The 17,155-nt window shown below is 41.0% G+C and overlaps 1 protein-coding gene across 1 annotated transcript in view; it reads right to left on the reverse strand.

The window, feature by feature from the left end:
- Window positions 1–280: 280 nt before the first annotated feature.
- Window positions 281–17,155, reverse strand: part of PROX1 (prospero homeobox 1) — a 52,564-nt gene continuing 35,689 nt past the window's right edge. The window contains exon 5 of the mRNA XM_075997056.1: window positions 281–5,895. Coding sequence (XP_075853171.1) covers window positions 5,710–5,895 — 186 coding nt within the window. The 3' untranslated portion in view covers window positions 281–5,709. The remainder of the gene's footprint in view (window positions 5,896–17,155) is intronic.

The raw sequence follows: 17,155 nt of genomic DNA on the forward strand, positions 1-17,155 counted from the left end.
CTTTGAGCTAAAGCTTATTTTTTTTTTTAAGTTTGAGGGCTAAAGAAAGTTCAATCCGAGAGGAGAAGTTTCAGAGAGAAATGTAGGCAATTACTACAAGCATCTGAAGCGTAAGATCGTTTCTAGGAGTGCATGCATTGATGTTAGGCGTACAGAGTTAAGAACTGCAATGAAAGGAAAACTCCATACTTGATATCACAGGAGCAGCTAGCCTACTGTCTACAACTGGACACAGGTCCAAAAATCAAATGTCACATGTTGAAAAAAAATCAAGCGGCACTGAGCTTGTAATGTATATTTTATTTTGCACAAGCTTGCATATATACTGCACATACATTCAGTTTAAGAGGAGATGGAAGGCACACAAGGCAATTGGACTACTGTATCCTTTAAGTGGTACAAAGCAAAAGGTAAAAGTTTGGAGAGTATACAAAAGCTTAAAACACACAAAGTAAAACCCCTTTCCCACCCTCCCCACAACTTTTTTTTTTCCTGTTTTGAAATTTAGTAGCTGCCAAACTAAATTTTTTACTTTTACTTTAAAATCAATTGTCTACTGCACCTTTTTATTTTCTTTTTAATATGGACAGGGAGTCTCATTGTGTTTATCATATCAATTAATGTTACAGTACATCCTTGGTAATACAAAATTGTACACCTTCATCAAATAAATTAGGATAAATTAAACCAATAAATTATGCAAAGTCTTCAGAACAATAGACAACAACAAAAATCCACAATTGAAATTGCCTCTAGCTAAAAAAAAAAAAGAATCAAAAATTGACTTTATCAGTTCAGTTATTGTCCTATATTCAAATCAAAGGGTCTTTATTACAAAAAAAAAAGAGCTTAATAATGCTATTTACAACATATTGCTAAATAATATAAAGGCAGTGTTTTGTCACGGTTTGTACTATATACATATGAGAAATGGCTGGGACAGTATTGAGGGAAGCCGCGACCTTTGATTCTTCTAGGTAGTGCTGAGACCAACCCCAAATACATTTTCTTCTACTTCTAAATTTGAAGTGGTAATATACAATTTTAAAATGCTTCATCCCCCTACGTGGAGGAATTAGATATTTAAAAAATACAGAATGAATACATTTTCACAAAAGAAGGCCAGCTCGTTTGCTTTTTCTGTTCCTGTGTGTGCATTTTGGGGGCAGGAGGATGTTGGATTTGAGAGAGGGCTCAGTTGAAAAGACTCAAAGTCCAGATGCTTCCAGATTCTGTTATATTCTTAGAAGGATAATTATAAGAAGATGCAAAGGTTAAATACCAGTTTTGATCCCAGCTCTGAATATGAGCATTTTTAGCTTTAGTTTTTATAGATGGTTTACAACCAACAGATCTACAGAAAACAAAACTGCATTTCCTTCAACGTAACATTTAAGTGCAATACAGTAACTGCTTACTCATATAAACCAGTTACATTTTTTAAGGGGAGCTTTTTGAAAACAATGCTTCTTGCAATTTGCAAACACAGAGTTTGTACCAGAAGGGAAACATTTGTACTATTCACACCAATGAATACGCTATAATATACATGGCAAAGAGATTCTGCACTTGTCTTCACATATACACTGTTTCTTTCAGGGGAGTCTGTAAACCACTTTTTCTTTCGTGAATTTATGATTGTTTCTGGGTGACATCCTATTTTGAATGTCCCCACATCTTTAGCTTTATGACTTCATATTAACCTGTATGTGTGTGATGGGGGGGTACTTACTAAATGTCTTCATGTACATAGAAAAGAAATTTCATAAATGTACAGAAACTGCATTACCCTTGTCCTTGACAGGTGATAAAAGAGACTGTTATCTTTTAAAAGTAGAGAGCAGGATTTCCAAGAATGCTTTCAACTGTCTATCCAGTCACTGTAGTGTTCCTAATAAATTCAACAGATGTTGTGAGAATGTAGTTATTTATTAAAATCTCATGTCTTATGTAACAACAGCCATGAGGTTCAATATTTACATTGCTTTATAAAAGTTCCCCTCTTGCTTTAGTGTTTCTGTTTTGCTTTTTTTTTGTTGTTTTAAAAATTTTTTTTTAAATCATATTCACCCACATCCCTCTAGTACAGTAACAAAGATTCTGCAAACATAAAACACTTTAATTAAATAATACTCGTGGAGGCACAAAGCAAACTTCAGGAATATGTGGGTGAACATTTACTTAAATAATTACTACATTCTAACATCTTCCACGTGTTTTACCATTTAATGTGAAACATCCTCATTAAACAGCCAGAGATACAGTAAGAATTAAATGTTTTGTTGCAAATAGAACATTCTTTTCACAAAACATAACAAATGTCTAAAATAGGTTCTTAAATCTAGATAGGAAAAGGTAAGCTTTCCACTTCACACGCATATATATATATTTATATTTTTACATGTGTGTATATGTGTGTATGTGTTTTTATGTTCACACATCTGCACACACATATATAGCACATGGTATGAAATATTGCTTCTATACTACTTTTCATTAGGCTAAGAAAACACAAGATTTGCACCACAGTTACAAAAAATTGGCTTCTACAAGAATTTTCAAAACTCGAATGCTGCTCAAACAATTGAGGAAAAAATAATTTGCGGTATCAAACTGTTCTAAAAATTCTCTTCTTCAAAAACGTATTCTCCCGCTTTGTTTTAAAAAGACACAAAATATGCATAGCTATCAACGTTATGTCAAACAGCCAGAAAAAAAATCTAGTGTTTATTGCAGCTGTAGTAATTGGAAATAAAGTCAAAAAAGATGAAATCGAAAGCCACAGAAGGCACGAGAACAATTGTACTTGTGGGAAAAAACTGGTATTTTGAAGGATTTTTAAAAATCCCCCCCGCTGGTGCATTTTAGGTCTAGGCACAGACTATAACCTCAAGTGTATACGCAAAAATAATTTAGGGTTAGCAGAAAATAAGGGGTTGTGTGGTATTTCAACATGGACTTTAGACTTGTTTTTTCATATGTAAACTGTCCCTCGTTCTTCACTCTCCCACCACAGAAAGTTAACTTTCTCCCAAGTAGCCAATTTTCACTTGGTGAGAGTTGAGCTAAGATTTGAAAGATGGTGATTAAAAAACAAACAAACAAACAAACAAAAAACTGTTCTATAGGAGTTTTGAGAGACAGGCTTTTGCCATTTGCCAATGCACTGGGAGGCACAAGATTTTACGATTGCAAAAGGGGAAAAACCACCTAAAAACAAAGTGATAAGAGTTCTATTTTCAGAACAAAGAAGTGAGTTTATTTTCATGCTGCAATTTCTGCTCTGAAATAATTTCTATGCCTCAGTGAACATTGAGAGGGTATTATCAGTAGATAAATGCATCAACACATTTGGTTGTGAACACCTACTTTTGCTTAATTTGTCTACTTAAATTAGAAAGGCAGGAGAAAATAAGACTAAAAATCCAAATAAGTCTGGAATCAATACTGAACTTGCCCCAGATCAAAAAGATACCTAGCAATCTGCCTACATAGGTGAATACACTACAGCTTTGCCTTTTACCTTGCAAATGGCAACGCGATGTGGATAAAAATTACACGGAATAGCAAAGACCCAGGTGTGTACTGACATGAACAATGAAAGTCATACTCTTTCAAACGCAGAAAGTCGAAAAGAGTGTGACTACACGTTGTGATTGCTTCCTTGCTTTGTGCTGATTGGATTTTTGTCCCCGCTTTATTCCAATGTAATAATTATAAAAACTTTTTTTTTTTTTAAAGCAAGCCAGAAAAGTAACAAATTGGCTCTAATGACCGTGCATTGTGTGGGAGAGTGTGAGCTGGGAGATGTGTGTGTGGCCACGGGTGCAGAGAGAAGCTGTCGGTGCCCAGCCCGGGCCACTGCACACCCTGTCCACAGCGAGAGGGCCTGCTCATCTCCTGAATGAAGCAGAGCATCACAGAACCGCACCATTTAATTTAAAGTCAGCAGGTTTTAAGGCTTTGTGCTGACAATAATTGCGTTCATACATTCCTGTCCATCAGCAGAATTTATAAATGACGTTAAATTTACAGCAATCGGGTCAGCTAGACAGTCACATGGGTCAAAACCTGTGCTTTCTAAAGTCAAATGTAATTTTTATGAAAATTAAGGGAAAATGGCATTTATGTTCTATATGTTCTAAATACCAGATTTGTTACTGTGTCATTTTAGGAGGTGTATATCAAATTACCTAAGAGGAAAGAGGGGTCTGGGAAAAAACACTATTAGAATGAACAATGAATTCTTACTGCATCTGCACACAAAAACCCATCTAAGAAAAGAACAAGTGTGAATGCCATATGATTTTCTAAATGCAAGTATGGGACATTGTACATCATTGAAAAACTGGAAGAAAAAAAAGGGAGAAAGAGGAGAACCATTGAAGAAAGCATAAAATAGCAGCTAGCTTTCTTATGTGTGCTGAAATTGTGTCTTTTGGGTTAACCCCAAACTTTCTCATGCTATACACTCTTCTCACATTTTGGTCAATACTAGCTTCTGAATTAGAAGAGGCATTATCAGTTGCTTTAAAATGCTATATCTAAAATGTAGAAATGCTTAATTAGACTGTCATCACTTAGAACACCCATAAGGGTAGTGTGGAATTGTATATGAAAATAGGTTATTCTCATATGTGAAGATCAAGTCAGCCAACAGTTGTTAACAAACTTCTAGTGTAGGCAAGAATCTTATGGTCAAGTTGGGATATTTCCTTTATTCCTTACTGTAGAAAGATATTCAGAAAACAGTGTTTTAGGGGAAAATAAAGATGTTAATTAATTAAATAGAAATAATAATCCTGTTAAGCATATAAACAACGTTGAGCAGAGTAAATTTGAAACTTATGTGCCTTTTAATATCTGAAGCAAAATAAATTGAAAGTGAAAACAAGTTATAGGTTTTTTTTTTTTCTTTTCTATGAAGAATGATATCAGCCCCCTTATTTGGAAGAAGAAACTACTGTGAAGTTTAGAGAGGCGGCCAGTTCAGGTATGAATTTCCAGTCTCATCTTGAAAGAGTCAGTTTTGTGCAAAATTGCTTTGCCTTCCATAAGAAACTGGTACTAGTTTGGGGGGCGCCTGTCATTTCTCTTAGGAAAGGCTTGAGAGTTAGTGATTTTCTTTTAGGCCTTTTGGGGAACTTTTGCAAAGTGAGCTGCTCATCTGCCATTATTTTCAAACACGTAAGAGAAAGCTACTCATTGCGTTTCAAACCAAACAAGATATTTAAGTGTATGAAGTGGTTTCATTGAGTTTTCAGACCTTCTTAGCAGTAAAAACAAGAGACACATCACCGTCTGTAGAGTCGTGCTGTGTCATGGGTTTTCCTCGGCCAACCGCCATTTGCAATAGGCCAGCAATTAAGCGGACGCATAGCTCGCAAATGCCCTTCCTTGCTAATACAGACTTTACACACGCCAACATTCTTTTTTTTTTTCCCTGAAAATTAACCCTATTTTAAGTCTCCAAATGTTAAGGGCCTTGGGCAAAAGTAAACTAAAGGCGGAAGGAACATAACCATCCCCTTTCAATGGAAAACAAAAGGAAAGGAGGGAAAGATGATGAGGAGGAATTACCAGCTGATTTCAGAACATATCCATGCCTCCCATACACATACATATGAAATCAAAATCTAGACACATATAACTCGGACATCCAAAGGGGACTGCTACTATTCATACATTCAAAAAGAGTTGTTGAAATTTCTACTCATGAAGCAGCTCTTGTAGGCAGTTCGGGGATTTGAAAATCTCAGGGACTTCACTATCCAGCTTGCAGATAACCTTGTATATGGCCTTCTTCCAGGAAGGATCAACATCTTTGCCTGCGATAATGGCATTGAAAAACTCCCGTAATGTGATCTGTGCAACTTCCAGGAATCTCTCTGGAACCTGCTGATACAAGGAGACAATGGCATTAATAAAGTTTTCAGTTTCAGGTCTACGGTTCTTCCAAGGAAACTGAGCTAAGAAAGGGGCTTACAGGGCACCTGCATTTTCTAAAAATGGCCAGCCTTTCTTATGTAAAGTCGTTATATATAGTAGCCTCATGACGTGGGGTTGACAGCTTCGTGGAGTTTTAGAAGCAGACCTGCGCAAAGGATCCACGCAGACCTACTGAAAAACTAGGATTTCACTGTGAATATCAGGGTGGAAAAAGAGGATGTGACTGTTTGAATTCCTCATTTCATTAAGCAGGTACATTCCAGAAGAAAGTCTCCAATGAATTTTTCAGAATTCTATTTCCTTTTGATTTTCATTATGAAAACAGAATGTGTTCTCAAAATAAGATAATAAATGACTGGGTTTCTATCTGAACTTTTACTCACACTTTACATAAAGAAAATAACCTAAAATCTCAGTTTCCTGTTTTTCTCAGAGGATTGTTGACTCAAATGCTAAATTCTATATTGAAGTGGTCTGCAGTATAAAGTACTCTGCATACATAAAGGAGTGAGATAATGGCATTAACAGGAAGTCACTAAATATAACATTTAAACTGAATCCTAAAATACTACATCAGAAACTACCCTGAGATTAAATTGCCCCACAAGAGAGTGATTTATGCAGCTGATAATAACAATAAAAACTTACATCTATTGAGTGCTTACTACATAACAGACACTGTGTTATGTGTTGAATGTGAGTTATATTATTAATTCTCCCAATCTCTTTATGAGTTGTTATCCCATTTATACAATGAGAAACTGTGGCTCAGAGAGATCAAGGGAATTGTTCAAGGTCATTATATTCCAAGAAAAACATTTCCCAAATATTCTTTTTAGAATCACTATTTGTTAAGTCTTTTCTTTCACAGAAATTAATACGTATGTGTGTTGTGTGTGTGTATGTGCACGTGTGTGTATGTGTGTATTCTCTTAATTGTTCATTTAATAGTCTGATCTCTTGAGTAGGGAAAGCAGTAGCTATGATGTACTTATTTGGCATTCTTTGTAACCTACTTATAGCAAAGCACAGCTTATCTTTCCCCACACCAGCATAACAGATTCACAGAATAATTCCATGAACTCATAATTTTCCAAGCACACACTGACACTTAGTAGATTTCTTTTAGTGGGGTACTTATGCATTAGTAATGTTTTATTTTTACATTAAGTGCAGACATATGAGGACATAAATGTATCGTAGTCGTACGTGCAGACAGATTTGTCTACACATATATAAGAGATGAAAGATTTTTATCTCAGTTCAGACATGCCACTGTGGTAAATAAAAGGGAAGTATTACATTAAACATGTTCCCTCCCTTTCTCCTTACTTTTTCTCAACTGGTGCAATGGACCTTTTTACAAAGGTAACTGGTAAAGAAAACCAGAATAATCACCAGACATCCCTGTTTTGCACATTTAAAATTGGACGAAGAAGTGCATTGCTCCCAAAGGGGAGTCAATTGTCTTTTATAAAGAAACCTAACAACTCCCCAGAAAAAAATAAAAGGGTTCCCCTTTAGGGATAATCAGAGTCTTAAAAAAAAAAAAAGTAAGAATTTTGAGCAGCTCTTCCCCCAAACTTTCACTCTGGCCCATTTCTTCCAATGCTGCTTGGAAATTCACCCAAATGGGCTCCCCATCCCCTATGGATGTGGGCTCCTCACCCCCATGGATGTGGGCTCCCCATCCCCCATGGATGTGGGCTCCTCACCCCCCATGGATGTGGGCTCCCCATCCCCTATGGATGTGGGCTCCTCACCCCCCATGGATGTGGGCTCCCCATCCCCTATGGATGTGGGCTCCCCATCCCCTATGGATGTGGGCTCCTCACCCCCCATGGATGTGGGCTCCCCATCCCCTATGGATGTGGGCTCCTCACCCCCCATGGATGTGGGCTCCCCATCCCCTATGGATGTGGGCTCCCCATCCCCCATGGATGTGGGCTCCCCATCCCCCATGGATGTGGGCTCCCCATCCCCTATGGATGTGGGCTCCCCATCCCCTATGGATGTGGGCTCCTCACCCCCCATGGATGTGGGCTCCCCATCCCCTATGGATGTGGGCTCCCCATCCCCTATGGATGTGGGCTCCTCACCCCCCATGGATGTGGGCTCCCCATCCCCTATGGATGTGGGCTCCTCACCCCCCATGGATGTGGGCTCCCCATCCCCTATGGATGTGGGCTCCCCATCCCCCATGGATATGGGCTCCCCATCCCCCATGGATGTGGGCTCCCCATCCCCTATGGATGTGGGCTCCTCACCCCCCATGGATATGGGCTCCTCATCCCCCATGGATATGGGCTCCTTACCCCCCATGGATATGGGCTCCTTACCCCCCATGGATATGCAAACCCAGACTCCCCAACTGCCATTTCCTGCTGAGAATTCCTGTGGATTTTCCACATACCTTTGGTGATTTCCCCTAAAATCTCCTGGATGCATGAGTATTTGCTCGGGGAGAGCTGAGCCCTCCAACTCACCTTCTACCAATCAACAGTCATTAAGCAATCTTTCTGACTCCTCTCTCCAGTTCCCCCCTAAGATAACGCTTCACATTGTATCAAACGGGCGTGGCTGAGAGATGAACCCAGCTGGGGCACAGCTAGGCAGTGCAACCACCCACTCTAACTACCTACTTGGTTTGGGAGCTGTTAGCCAAATGCTCCCGAAACATAATCACAGGCATTTATTAAAATAAACATTTCAAGAAGTGTGGTTTCACTGGCCATTGGCAACAGAGCCTCGACTTTCGTCTGAGTTCCATGAACACGCAGGGAGGCAGCATGGCGAGGCGGAGAGGAAGGGTGTGGGCAGCTGCTCCCAGGAAGCCGGAAAAGGCCGGAAGCCCCGCCCACCCAGGAGCTACCCCGGAAAAGGCCGGAAGCCCCGCCCACCCAGGAGCTACCCCGGAAAAGGCCGGAAGCCCCGCCCACCCCAGGAGCTTCCCCGGATGTCTGGGGCGCCAGGGCCCAGGGAAAGGGGGCAGGGATGGAGACTGTGAGACAAGGGAGATACATCTAGAACAACATCAGCACCAGAGGGGGGGAGGGAAGTGTAGCTGTAGGATTTTCCTGAGACCAAATCAAGGTAACTTCTTTGGGGGTTGGGTGCCGCCTCCTCCTCATTATTTTTGTAGTTCACCCATGCTCGCGAATGGTTTTCAGTGGGTTCCACCCTGTTTTAAACAATCATTTCTTGTGGTAGTCATGTCATCATAGGCTGTCCTGTATCATTTTTTTTTTCTGTTTGTGTGTTGATGTTATTTTTCCCCTGCTTACATCTAGCCCCAATTACCTTGTCACAAGGTGTATTCAGAGAAGGAGACACGGGTCCCCTTCTGTGTGTCGCCCAACATGCTTGGCAGAGTATCTTTTGCAAAGTCATTTGATAAATAGTTCATAATGAGATTTTTGCCTCTGCCTTACTCTCTATTGCTCTAGAGTATCAGTTATATTCTTCCTCAATACTTAAATAAACGAAGCTTAAAAGAATGATATGATAAGATAGAATTTAAAGAGTTAGACCAGATCTTAGAAATTATGAGATTCTGTGAGGTGAAGAAATTATGAAAAAAAAAAAAGACTTGTGAAATATAGTATCTTCCCATTAAACCATGCTGGCTCACTTTTAATGTTTTTGTGTGTGTTTTTTTAATTTTTTTTTTTTTTTTAGCAATTTCAACTATTTATATAAGGTATCACAACCTTGACAAGTTGTGGATCTGTAATCTAGAAAAACCACAGAGGAGCTAGTAACTTCAACATACATGAGAATAGTATAAAAGATTCCCAAGAAGAGACTTTGGTTACTGGTTTAGGTTGGGGAAGCGATGAATTCTTTGTAAACAAATGAAATGGCTTTCTAATTTAGTGCTTACTTTGAGGCAATATTCATGCAACAGACTGGGGCAGATAAAAGAAAGTTATAATGAGATCCTGTAATACTGGAGCAACTAATCTTTCTTGGTGGCTCCAGAGGTACACTGTTGGGTAGCAACTGATCTTCTGAGAGGGTGCCAGGGAATTCCATCCACAGGTAGAAATGTCGTGCATGGAAAAAGGGGCTCTCATTTCTCTGCTTGAAAACTTTCCCCCAGCTCCGTTTAACTGAGAAAGGGGGCGGGGTGCTTTCTGATGTTTTCGTGGGGGCACCTTAGAATCCAGGCTTATGAGAACGATGTTGCCCATATTTTTTCTGTAATTCTTAACACCCAATGGCTTTCCAATCACCAATAAACATCTGCAGAAAATCCCTTAGTGACAAGTAATCCCTTATCTAGGTTTCTTTTAATAGAACCCAACAATCTGCAGAATGAACCCTAGAGTATCTCCTCAGCATCAGGTGGCAACAGTCAATCAAGTCACTGGAATGCAAGACAATGCAGGCTGCTGGGGTGGGGGAAGGCCAAGCCTTTGGACATGCCACAGGGAAAAAACAAAAGGCTTCCAAAGTCCTTGGCTGGAACGGCTGAGGCTATTGTGGGAGTTGCTTTGCCCAGCGTTCCTTAGGAGAGTGGAAACTTTGTTTTGATAAAAAGGCATCCCAGTATAGGTACCTCACCTCAGATGGTCTTGCCTTGATATTTGGAGGAGGCTGTAATTGTGATGAGGCACTTGAATGCACTTATAAATTTGAAGGAGGCTAGTTTTCAGCAACTACCAATTTCATCATAATTTGTACTTGAGTCTCCTCCGAGCAAACGAGGGCCTTGTGGGCTTCAGTGAAACGGGAGGAGGTTCTCCAGGCTGCTCTGTCCCTGGCTGGGGTACACATGGACATGGCGTATTGGGTGGATGGGTGCTTTGCTGTTCTTATTTTTTTTTTTTTTAAATCAGAATGAGTGGCAAAGACACAATTTCCCCCGTCTTCCTCCTCCTCTTCCCAGTTGCTTTACCTTCAAGGATGATTTGTTTTATTAAACTGACTGTCCCTAGCCTCTGCAGTACATAATAAAAGCCTGACAGAGCAGGCTGCCTGCCTTCTGTGTCCTGCAGATACTCATCATAAGTGTCAGGACATACCAAGGTTAGCGGTCACTGGAAGTGTGCTCGCTGGCCCAAACCTTGCCAAACGCTCTTGGCAGCTGAATGAATGTCACAGAGAATAGAAGGGGAATTACAAAGGTTAAAAAGAAGACAGCCTCTCCTATTTTCTGGAGACAGAGAAGCTGATTTTTCACACCTCTGAACCATCCGCAAAGCTCATTCATCAGCCTCTTGTGAGGGACCTAAACCTTGCCCCGTGCTCAGCCCTCCACGGACACTCCTCCATCCTCAAGCCCCTTTCAAAATTGGCCCACTGGCCTCATTTCATCAGTGGAATGATCTTTACTAAAACGGACAGAAAACAAACCAGGCATCGACCTCTCTTCCTAGCCCCTTCCCAATAACCAACGGCTCAAATGGTCAATCGAGCTTATCAATAGATTACAACCTTATCAAGGGAGATCATCGTCACAGTTCATCTTTTAAGCTGTTTTTTTTTTTTTTTTTAAACTTGCTCCAATGGATAAATGGAAAAGGACCCATAGGTACGGGCAGGGGTGGCTAACGAATGGAAAAGTAAAATGCTGCCTAGTATTTTGGTGAATTAGTTTGTGTGTGGGTTTGCTTTCTCCTTCCTCCTCCATTTTCTTTACTACTATAAAAGGGCAATAAAATGCTGACTGTAAGAAGACAATGTCAAGGAGAAAAGGGTACTGGTATTTTGGATACTCTTCACTGCTCGCCTTGGAGAGAGAGTTATTCTTGTCACAAACCCTTTTGTCTGCATCTGCTGACTGCTTGCCTGTAGCCAGCAGCATACTTTAACTGTTTTGTCACCTCCTAACATCACATGCATCAGCTGTTGGGCTTTTGTTACGGGTATTGTAGAACTAATCCGCTGTGGCTGTTCTACTGTGCAGTAAATAAAACAGAAACGGGGCTTCTCAGACTCTTCTGCATGAATATTTCAGATGGCTTTTACAACCTCCGATTCACAAAATCAAATAAATAAATAACTCCCCCAGCCCCCTCCAGCCTCTCCCTACACACAGAAACAAAACCCCCTCCAACTCGCCCCAGATGCCTTCAAGTCAACTGCATTGAAGGCGCGCACTTGAGCCTTCAAGCAATTGTTTCGGTGAAGTTGAAAGCACAGGGCTCTCTCACCCTACCACCGTGGAATTCATATTTACGATCAGAGTTAAATATGTCTAACGCTGAAAACTGGGTGAGCAGCCCTGAAAATCTGGAGAGAGCTACTTTTCTTCCCCTGGGACATTCAAAAAATATATATCTGTAATGCCATCAGAAATATATAATTACAGTTGCCTTGTCAAACTGCTTTTATGGTTTCCATCTGCATTTTCTTCCCTTCCACTCATCTGAAAGGGGTCAAAGGAAGATGCTTGTATATCTAGTTCATCCTAAGAGTCATTCCAAAATGTTTAACCTGTATGGGGGCACAAAAGGAAAATCAAACTTTGCTGGGCTTTTCAAAACTGAATGTACATCATCAGCTCTCGTATGGTGTAAACAATGGACTGATCGTCTGTAGCGAGGGATTTTTCTAGATGACTTCTAAGTGTCTTTGGAGAAGTTTAGAAGAGAAAGGGCATCTGCACGCCTGTGTGCACACACACATGCACACAAAGATCCCAGGGAAGGAAACAAACAGTTGAAGTACTTTCCCTGAGCATTCATTCACCCTGGTGTGCACACGACTCCTCTAAACAAACTCTCCCATCCCTGCTGTTTGTTAAGTAAATATTGATCAAGGAGAGACCTATCTCCTGACAGCAGTGGCACAGGCTGGGGACTTGCACTGCAGACAGAGTGGACTTAAATGGATAAACTCAGATGCTTTAGTAACTCCTCGTAGAGATGATCAGATGAAAAGGCAAGAACAGATACGTCGTTGCTTGCTCCTCCGCTCTCTCACTCACACTGAATTCTCGGGCCAGAGGCAGAAAAGAAGAATCGTGGAGCTATGAAATATGGTCACAAGATGCTGTTACTAAGGCTCTTGCTTTGCAGTCATGCATGCATTTAGGCTGTGTGTACAGCCGGGGACTAACTGGCCCTTCAGAAGGGAAGAGCTGGTACAGTGAATGGTGGAATTGTAGTCCAATGCCCTCTTATTATAGGGAAGAATTAAATGGGCAAGGAAAAAAATGAATGTGCTTTGGAAAGCATAAAATATCATCCAAATGTAAGGTGGTGGTTTGAACCTTTAAAGAGGAGCCCTAATTCCTGGGAGGCATTTTACTGTGATTAATAAATGTGTGCAACATATCGTTTCGGGAGATGCTCTGAGGAGGTTTGCTTGGGTGGTTTAATATTGGCTGAGTCAACCAGTACAGAAAAGTTGCTGTGCGTTTCCTAAGTTTTGTTTTTGTCATTTCTTAATTGCAACTCAAATCCCTGTTTTCTGCACTGTCAGTAGCTGAATGGACACGTGTACTTCTCTGGGAAGGCCACTTTTAAAATCATCTTTAGAGATTAGGTTTTGTGTATCAAACACTGAGCACCATGGTCAAAGAACAAGGTGTTATATTTAGAGTTCCCCGCAAACGGCTAAATGGCGCTTGAATTTTTATTAGGATGCTCATGTTTGGAGTGACTGGCATTAGCCAGGAGCACTGAGTACGAAGCTGCTTTCAGATGTCTTCCGGGTGACAGCAAATGAGGAAGAGGAAGATTCTTCACCATCTACTGGGTTTAGGACTAAAGTCTGTCCCCCTCTGATGCTCCAGGTGGCATTCACCTTTCAGGGACTTTAAAGGATTCGATCAGTCTATTGGACATGCAGGCGGGGTCCCTAAGAGTGGGCCCACTTTCTAGTGACATGTTTTCCTACTTAAATATGTGAAGAGCAAATGCTTGCAGGAAGTGGCTATAGTTCAAGGTTGTCCTTAAACAAAAAACAAAAAACCATGTTTCCTTCGTCTAAGCAAAGGAACACATGGCAATAACAGTCTGTATCATTATTTTTTTTTTTTTTACAAAGCTTCGAAAGAACAATGTTCTGTTGAGCAAAATTCAGTAGCATTCTGTAAACATTAATTTAAGGAAATCAATAGACTCAGTGAGCTAAAGCCATATTGCAAGATAAACTGGCCAGAGTGCCACTTTGTCAAATAGATTTTCGTTTTCTCGGCTAGATAAAGACGGTTTCAAAACGGGGCAAACGTGTTGCAACCAAGGTTTGAAAAGTATGTGGCCTTCAAACAGTCTGCCTGTTCCTACTACAAAGCTGCATAAACATACTTTAAAAATGATAAGATTGGTTTAGGATTGATTTGGCTTTCAAATTTTACATATAGTAGATGTCTTAGTTGTCTCATAGGAAAAGAATAAAACAACATACCAGGCCTTCAGAACAGAAAACGTACTTAGGAGAAAGGGGTTAAACTGTCTTGAGAGACGGAGCACTGGGAGCAGTTTCAATTGATGCTCGACTTTAAAAAAGAAAGGAAGAAAGAAATCTTTATTCATGCTGACCCGATGGGCAACAGGCCTTCTTGCCAAAATCCCGAAGCCAAACTCTCTAGTGAGTTTGGGATCAGAGGTTTCAGCTGGTGGAAGCTGCTCACGTTCTGTGCTCGCCAGGCAATGTCATGTTAATTTGGGGGGTGGGGGAGAGCTTGGGGGAAGCGAACCCAGGGAAAGGCTAGGGAAGGAAGAGGAGTGAAGATCCACCCATTAGCACCAAGGTTTTTCTCAGCCAGACCGAAAGAGCTGCAGGATAGTTAGAAAAAAGTGGCCAAAGGAAAGCATCCCTCCCTTCCTGTGCCTTGGCAGGGACCTCCATGGAGCCTGTCGCAGGACACTTCCAAGTTAGACCGCTTGACACCCTCCAGTGCCATACTAGCCCTTTTAAATACTAGCGGCAACCAGCTATGGCATGGTGCAAACAGCCCCATGGGGGAAATGTAGTAAAAAAGTAAGAACAGTCACATGAAAACCGACAGGGAGGGAGGTTAAGGATCTAGCTTGAATGGACAGTGGAAATGCATGGAAAAGGATCACAGGAGTTGGATTGGGTCTGCAGGGTGGGGAGTGGGGCGCTGCTATTGGCCAAACTCCGCACATGAACTTCTCTGACAACCTCATGAGTGAAGGGAGAGACACACTCTTCTTTATTTCTTCACCTGAATTTGAGTCTTTGTCTTTTAGGAGTGGGTATTTAGAAAATACAGAATTGACAATAACATGTCTATCCCCTTAAGGTGTTGATAACGTCTGTGTCCTTAAAAACATCACAGAATTATCAACAGTGTGCTAGAGTCGAGCCTTTTGAGTACTTGTGACTTTTAGGCAACAGGAAAGAGTCTTAACATCTTCTATCCTACCTGTTAATAAATTGTGTATACATTTTAAATTAGGAAAGAATTCCACTGGCAACTCTGCCCATGGATATTACGATAAATAAAACAGTCTCTTACATAGCTCCAGTAAAAGATGGTATTAGCTTGCCAGGAACAGAATGACAAATGCCTATGACAAAATGCCGGAATTAGTTCGTGGGGCTGAAATTTGGTTCACTGAATACGCTTAAAGTGGATAGTTTATTTGCTCACTCATCGAAGTCTTGGTGTCATAGGTGTTAGGAAACATAATGATCGTCCCATTATCTGTTGTCATGGACTCAATTTTCCTTCCCTCCCAAACTCTGCATATGTTTCAAAGAGTGATTCCAAGTTTAAAGAAACAAATTTGTGAACAAGATAAAAACAAAATCAACAAAAGAAAAAGCAGCAAACACTAAAACCTACTACCCCCTCCCCTCACTCCAAGATAGTACACAGATACTCTTAATATCTTAAAACAACTGGAAACATATCACCGGAACAGCACATCTGGTAGGCTGTTTAGGTAGGAGTTAGACCAAGACTATTCCATCATAGAATCACAGAATTTTGGAGCTTCAGGACTAGAAGGAATCTCGGTGAGTTCATGTTCCACCAAAGGAGAGAAACAACCTCTAGCCAGGGGTCAGCAAACTTTGTCTGTAAAGGGCTAGATAAAAAATATATAGGCTTTGTGGGCCATATTTAGTTTAGATTGCATATTCTTATTTTTTACAACTTTTTAAAAATATAAAAGCCATTCTTAGCTTGAGACCATGAAAAACAGACTGTCAGATCTGGCCCATAAGCCACAGTTTGGGAAGCCCTGCTCTTAGCCGGACTTGGGGCCAACAACTTTTCTGAAGGCCTAATGTTCTTCCATTCTGCACTAATCCTGTGTGCCTCACCGATTGGGCATACCAGGTCTTCTCGCAGGGTAGCTGGGATCGACTCGCCCAAATTTAACCAGAAACGTCATGTGTTTTTTCATATACAGGTAAGGCTGCCCATGTCTATGGGAATAGAGTTAATCAATCACACATAGAAAAGGTCAAGGACCAGGAGGACTTCAGTCTTTCCCTGCTTAAAACTTCTCATTAGGAGCTTTCCTGCCTATACATATTGAAATGTCAAATCTATCTCCCTCTGCTTCATGACACACCAGACCAAATCAGCTTGATACTTAGATGGAAAAAATAAGCACGTCGATCAGTGACCCAGTTGCTCTGCAGTGCTAACCAACGTCCCTTCGAGGCAGCCCCGTCAATTACGTGCCATTTGTTCCTGAGTTCAAGACAGGCTTGATCTAGTCCTTGAAATTTAACTTTGCTGAGGTGGTGAAATGAACAGGGCCAGGCTTGGTACCATTCTTGGAGGGGAGATTATCCAAAAACAACACGGCATAAACACTCCAATATTGCATGAAGGGACACTGGGGCACAGATAATCCACAGTTACTCCTGTTTCGCTGGAGAATGCATTACGTGATTGTTTTCTGCGGCAGCTTTACCTTCGTAATTAAGCTGCGCTTAGGCTAATATTAAAACTAGTCTGCATGCCCCAGGTTCCTGTGGATGGAGTGACGTGAGTAAGGAGCCCGGGGAGAAGCTGCTAGGAAGTGGGGTTCAGGCAGGATGCGATGAGAACAGCATTGACCAAACAGCGTTTCTCGTGGGGGATACTGGCACTCTGCTAGCAGTAACTCATGACACCCCAAGTATTACCCAGGTTGTTTTGGGAAGGGACGGAGGTTATTAGTCTCAACCCCATGCCTCAGTTTTGGCTGCAAGATCTTTATCTGTCAGAGAAATTTCAAGGGAATTCTATTGGTCTCTCCTCCACAATCACTCTTTGCAAAACTAAGGA

Source organism: Microcebus murinus, chromosome 23 (genome assembly GCF_040939455.1).
Source record: "Microcebus murinus isolate Inina chromosome 23, M.murinus_Inina_mat1.0, whole genome shotgun sequence".
In the NCBI taxonomy this organism is placed as follows: Eukaryota; Metazoa; Chordata; class Mammalia; order Primates; family Cheirogaleidae; genus Microcebus; species Microcebus murinus.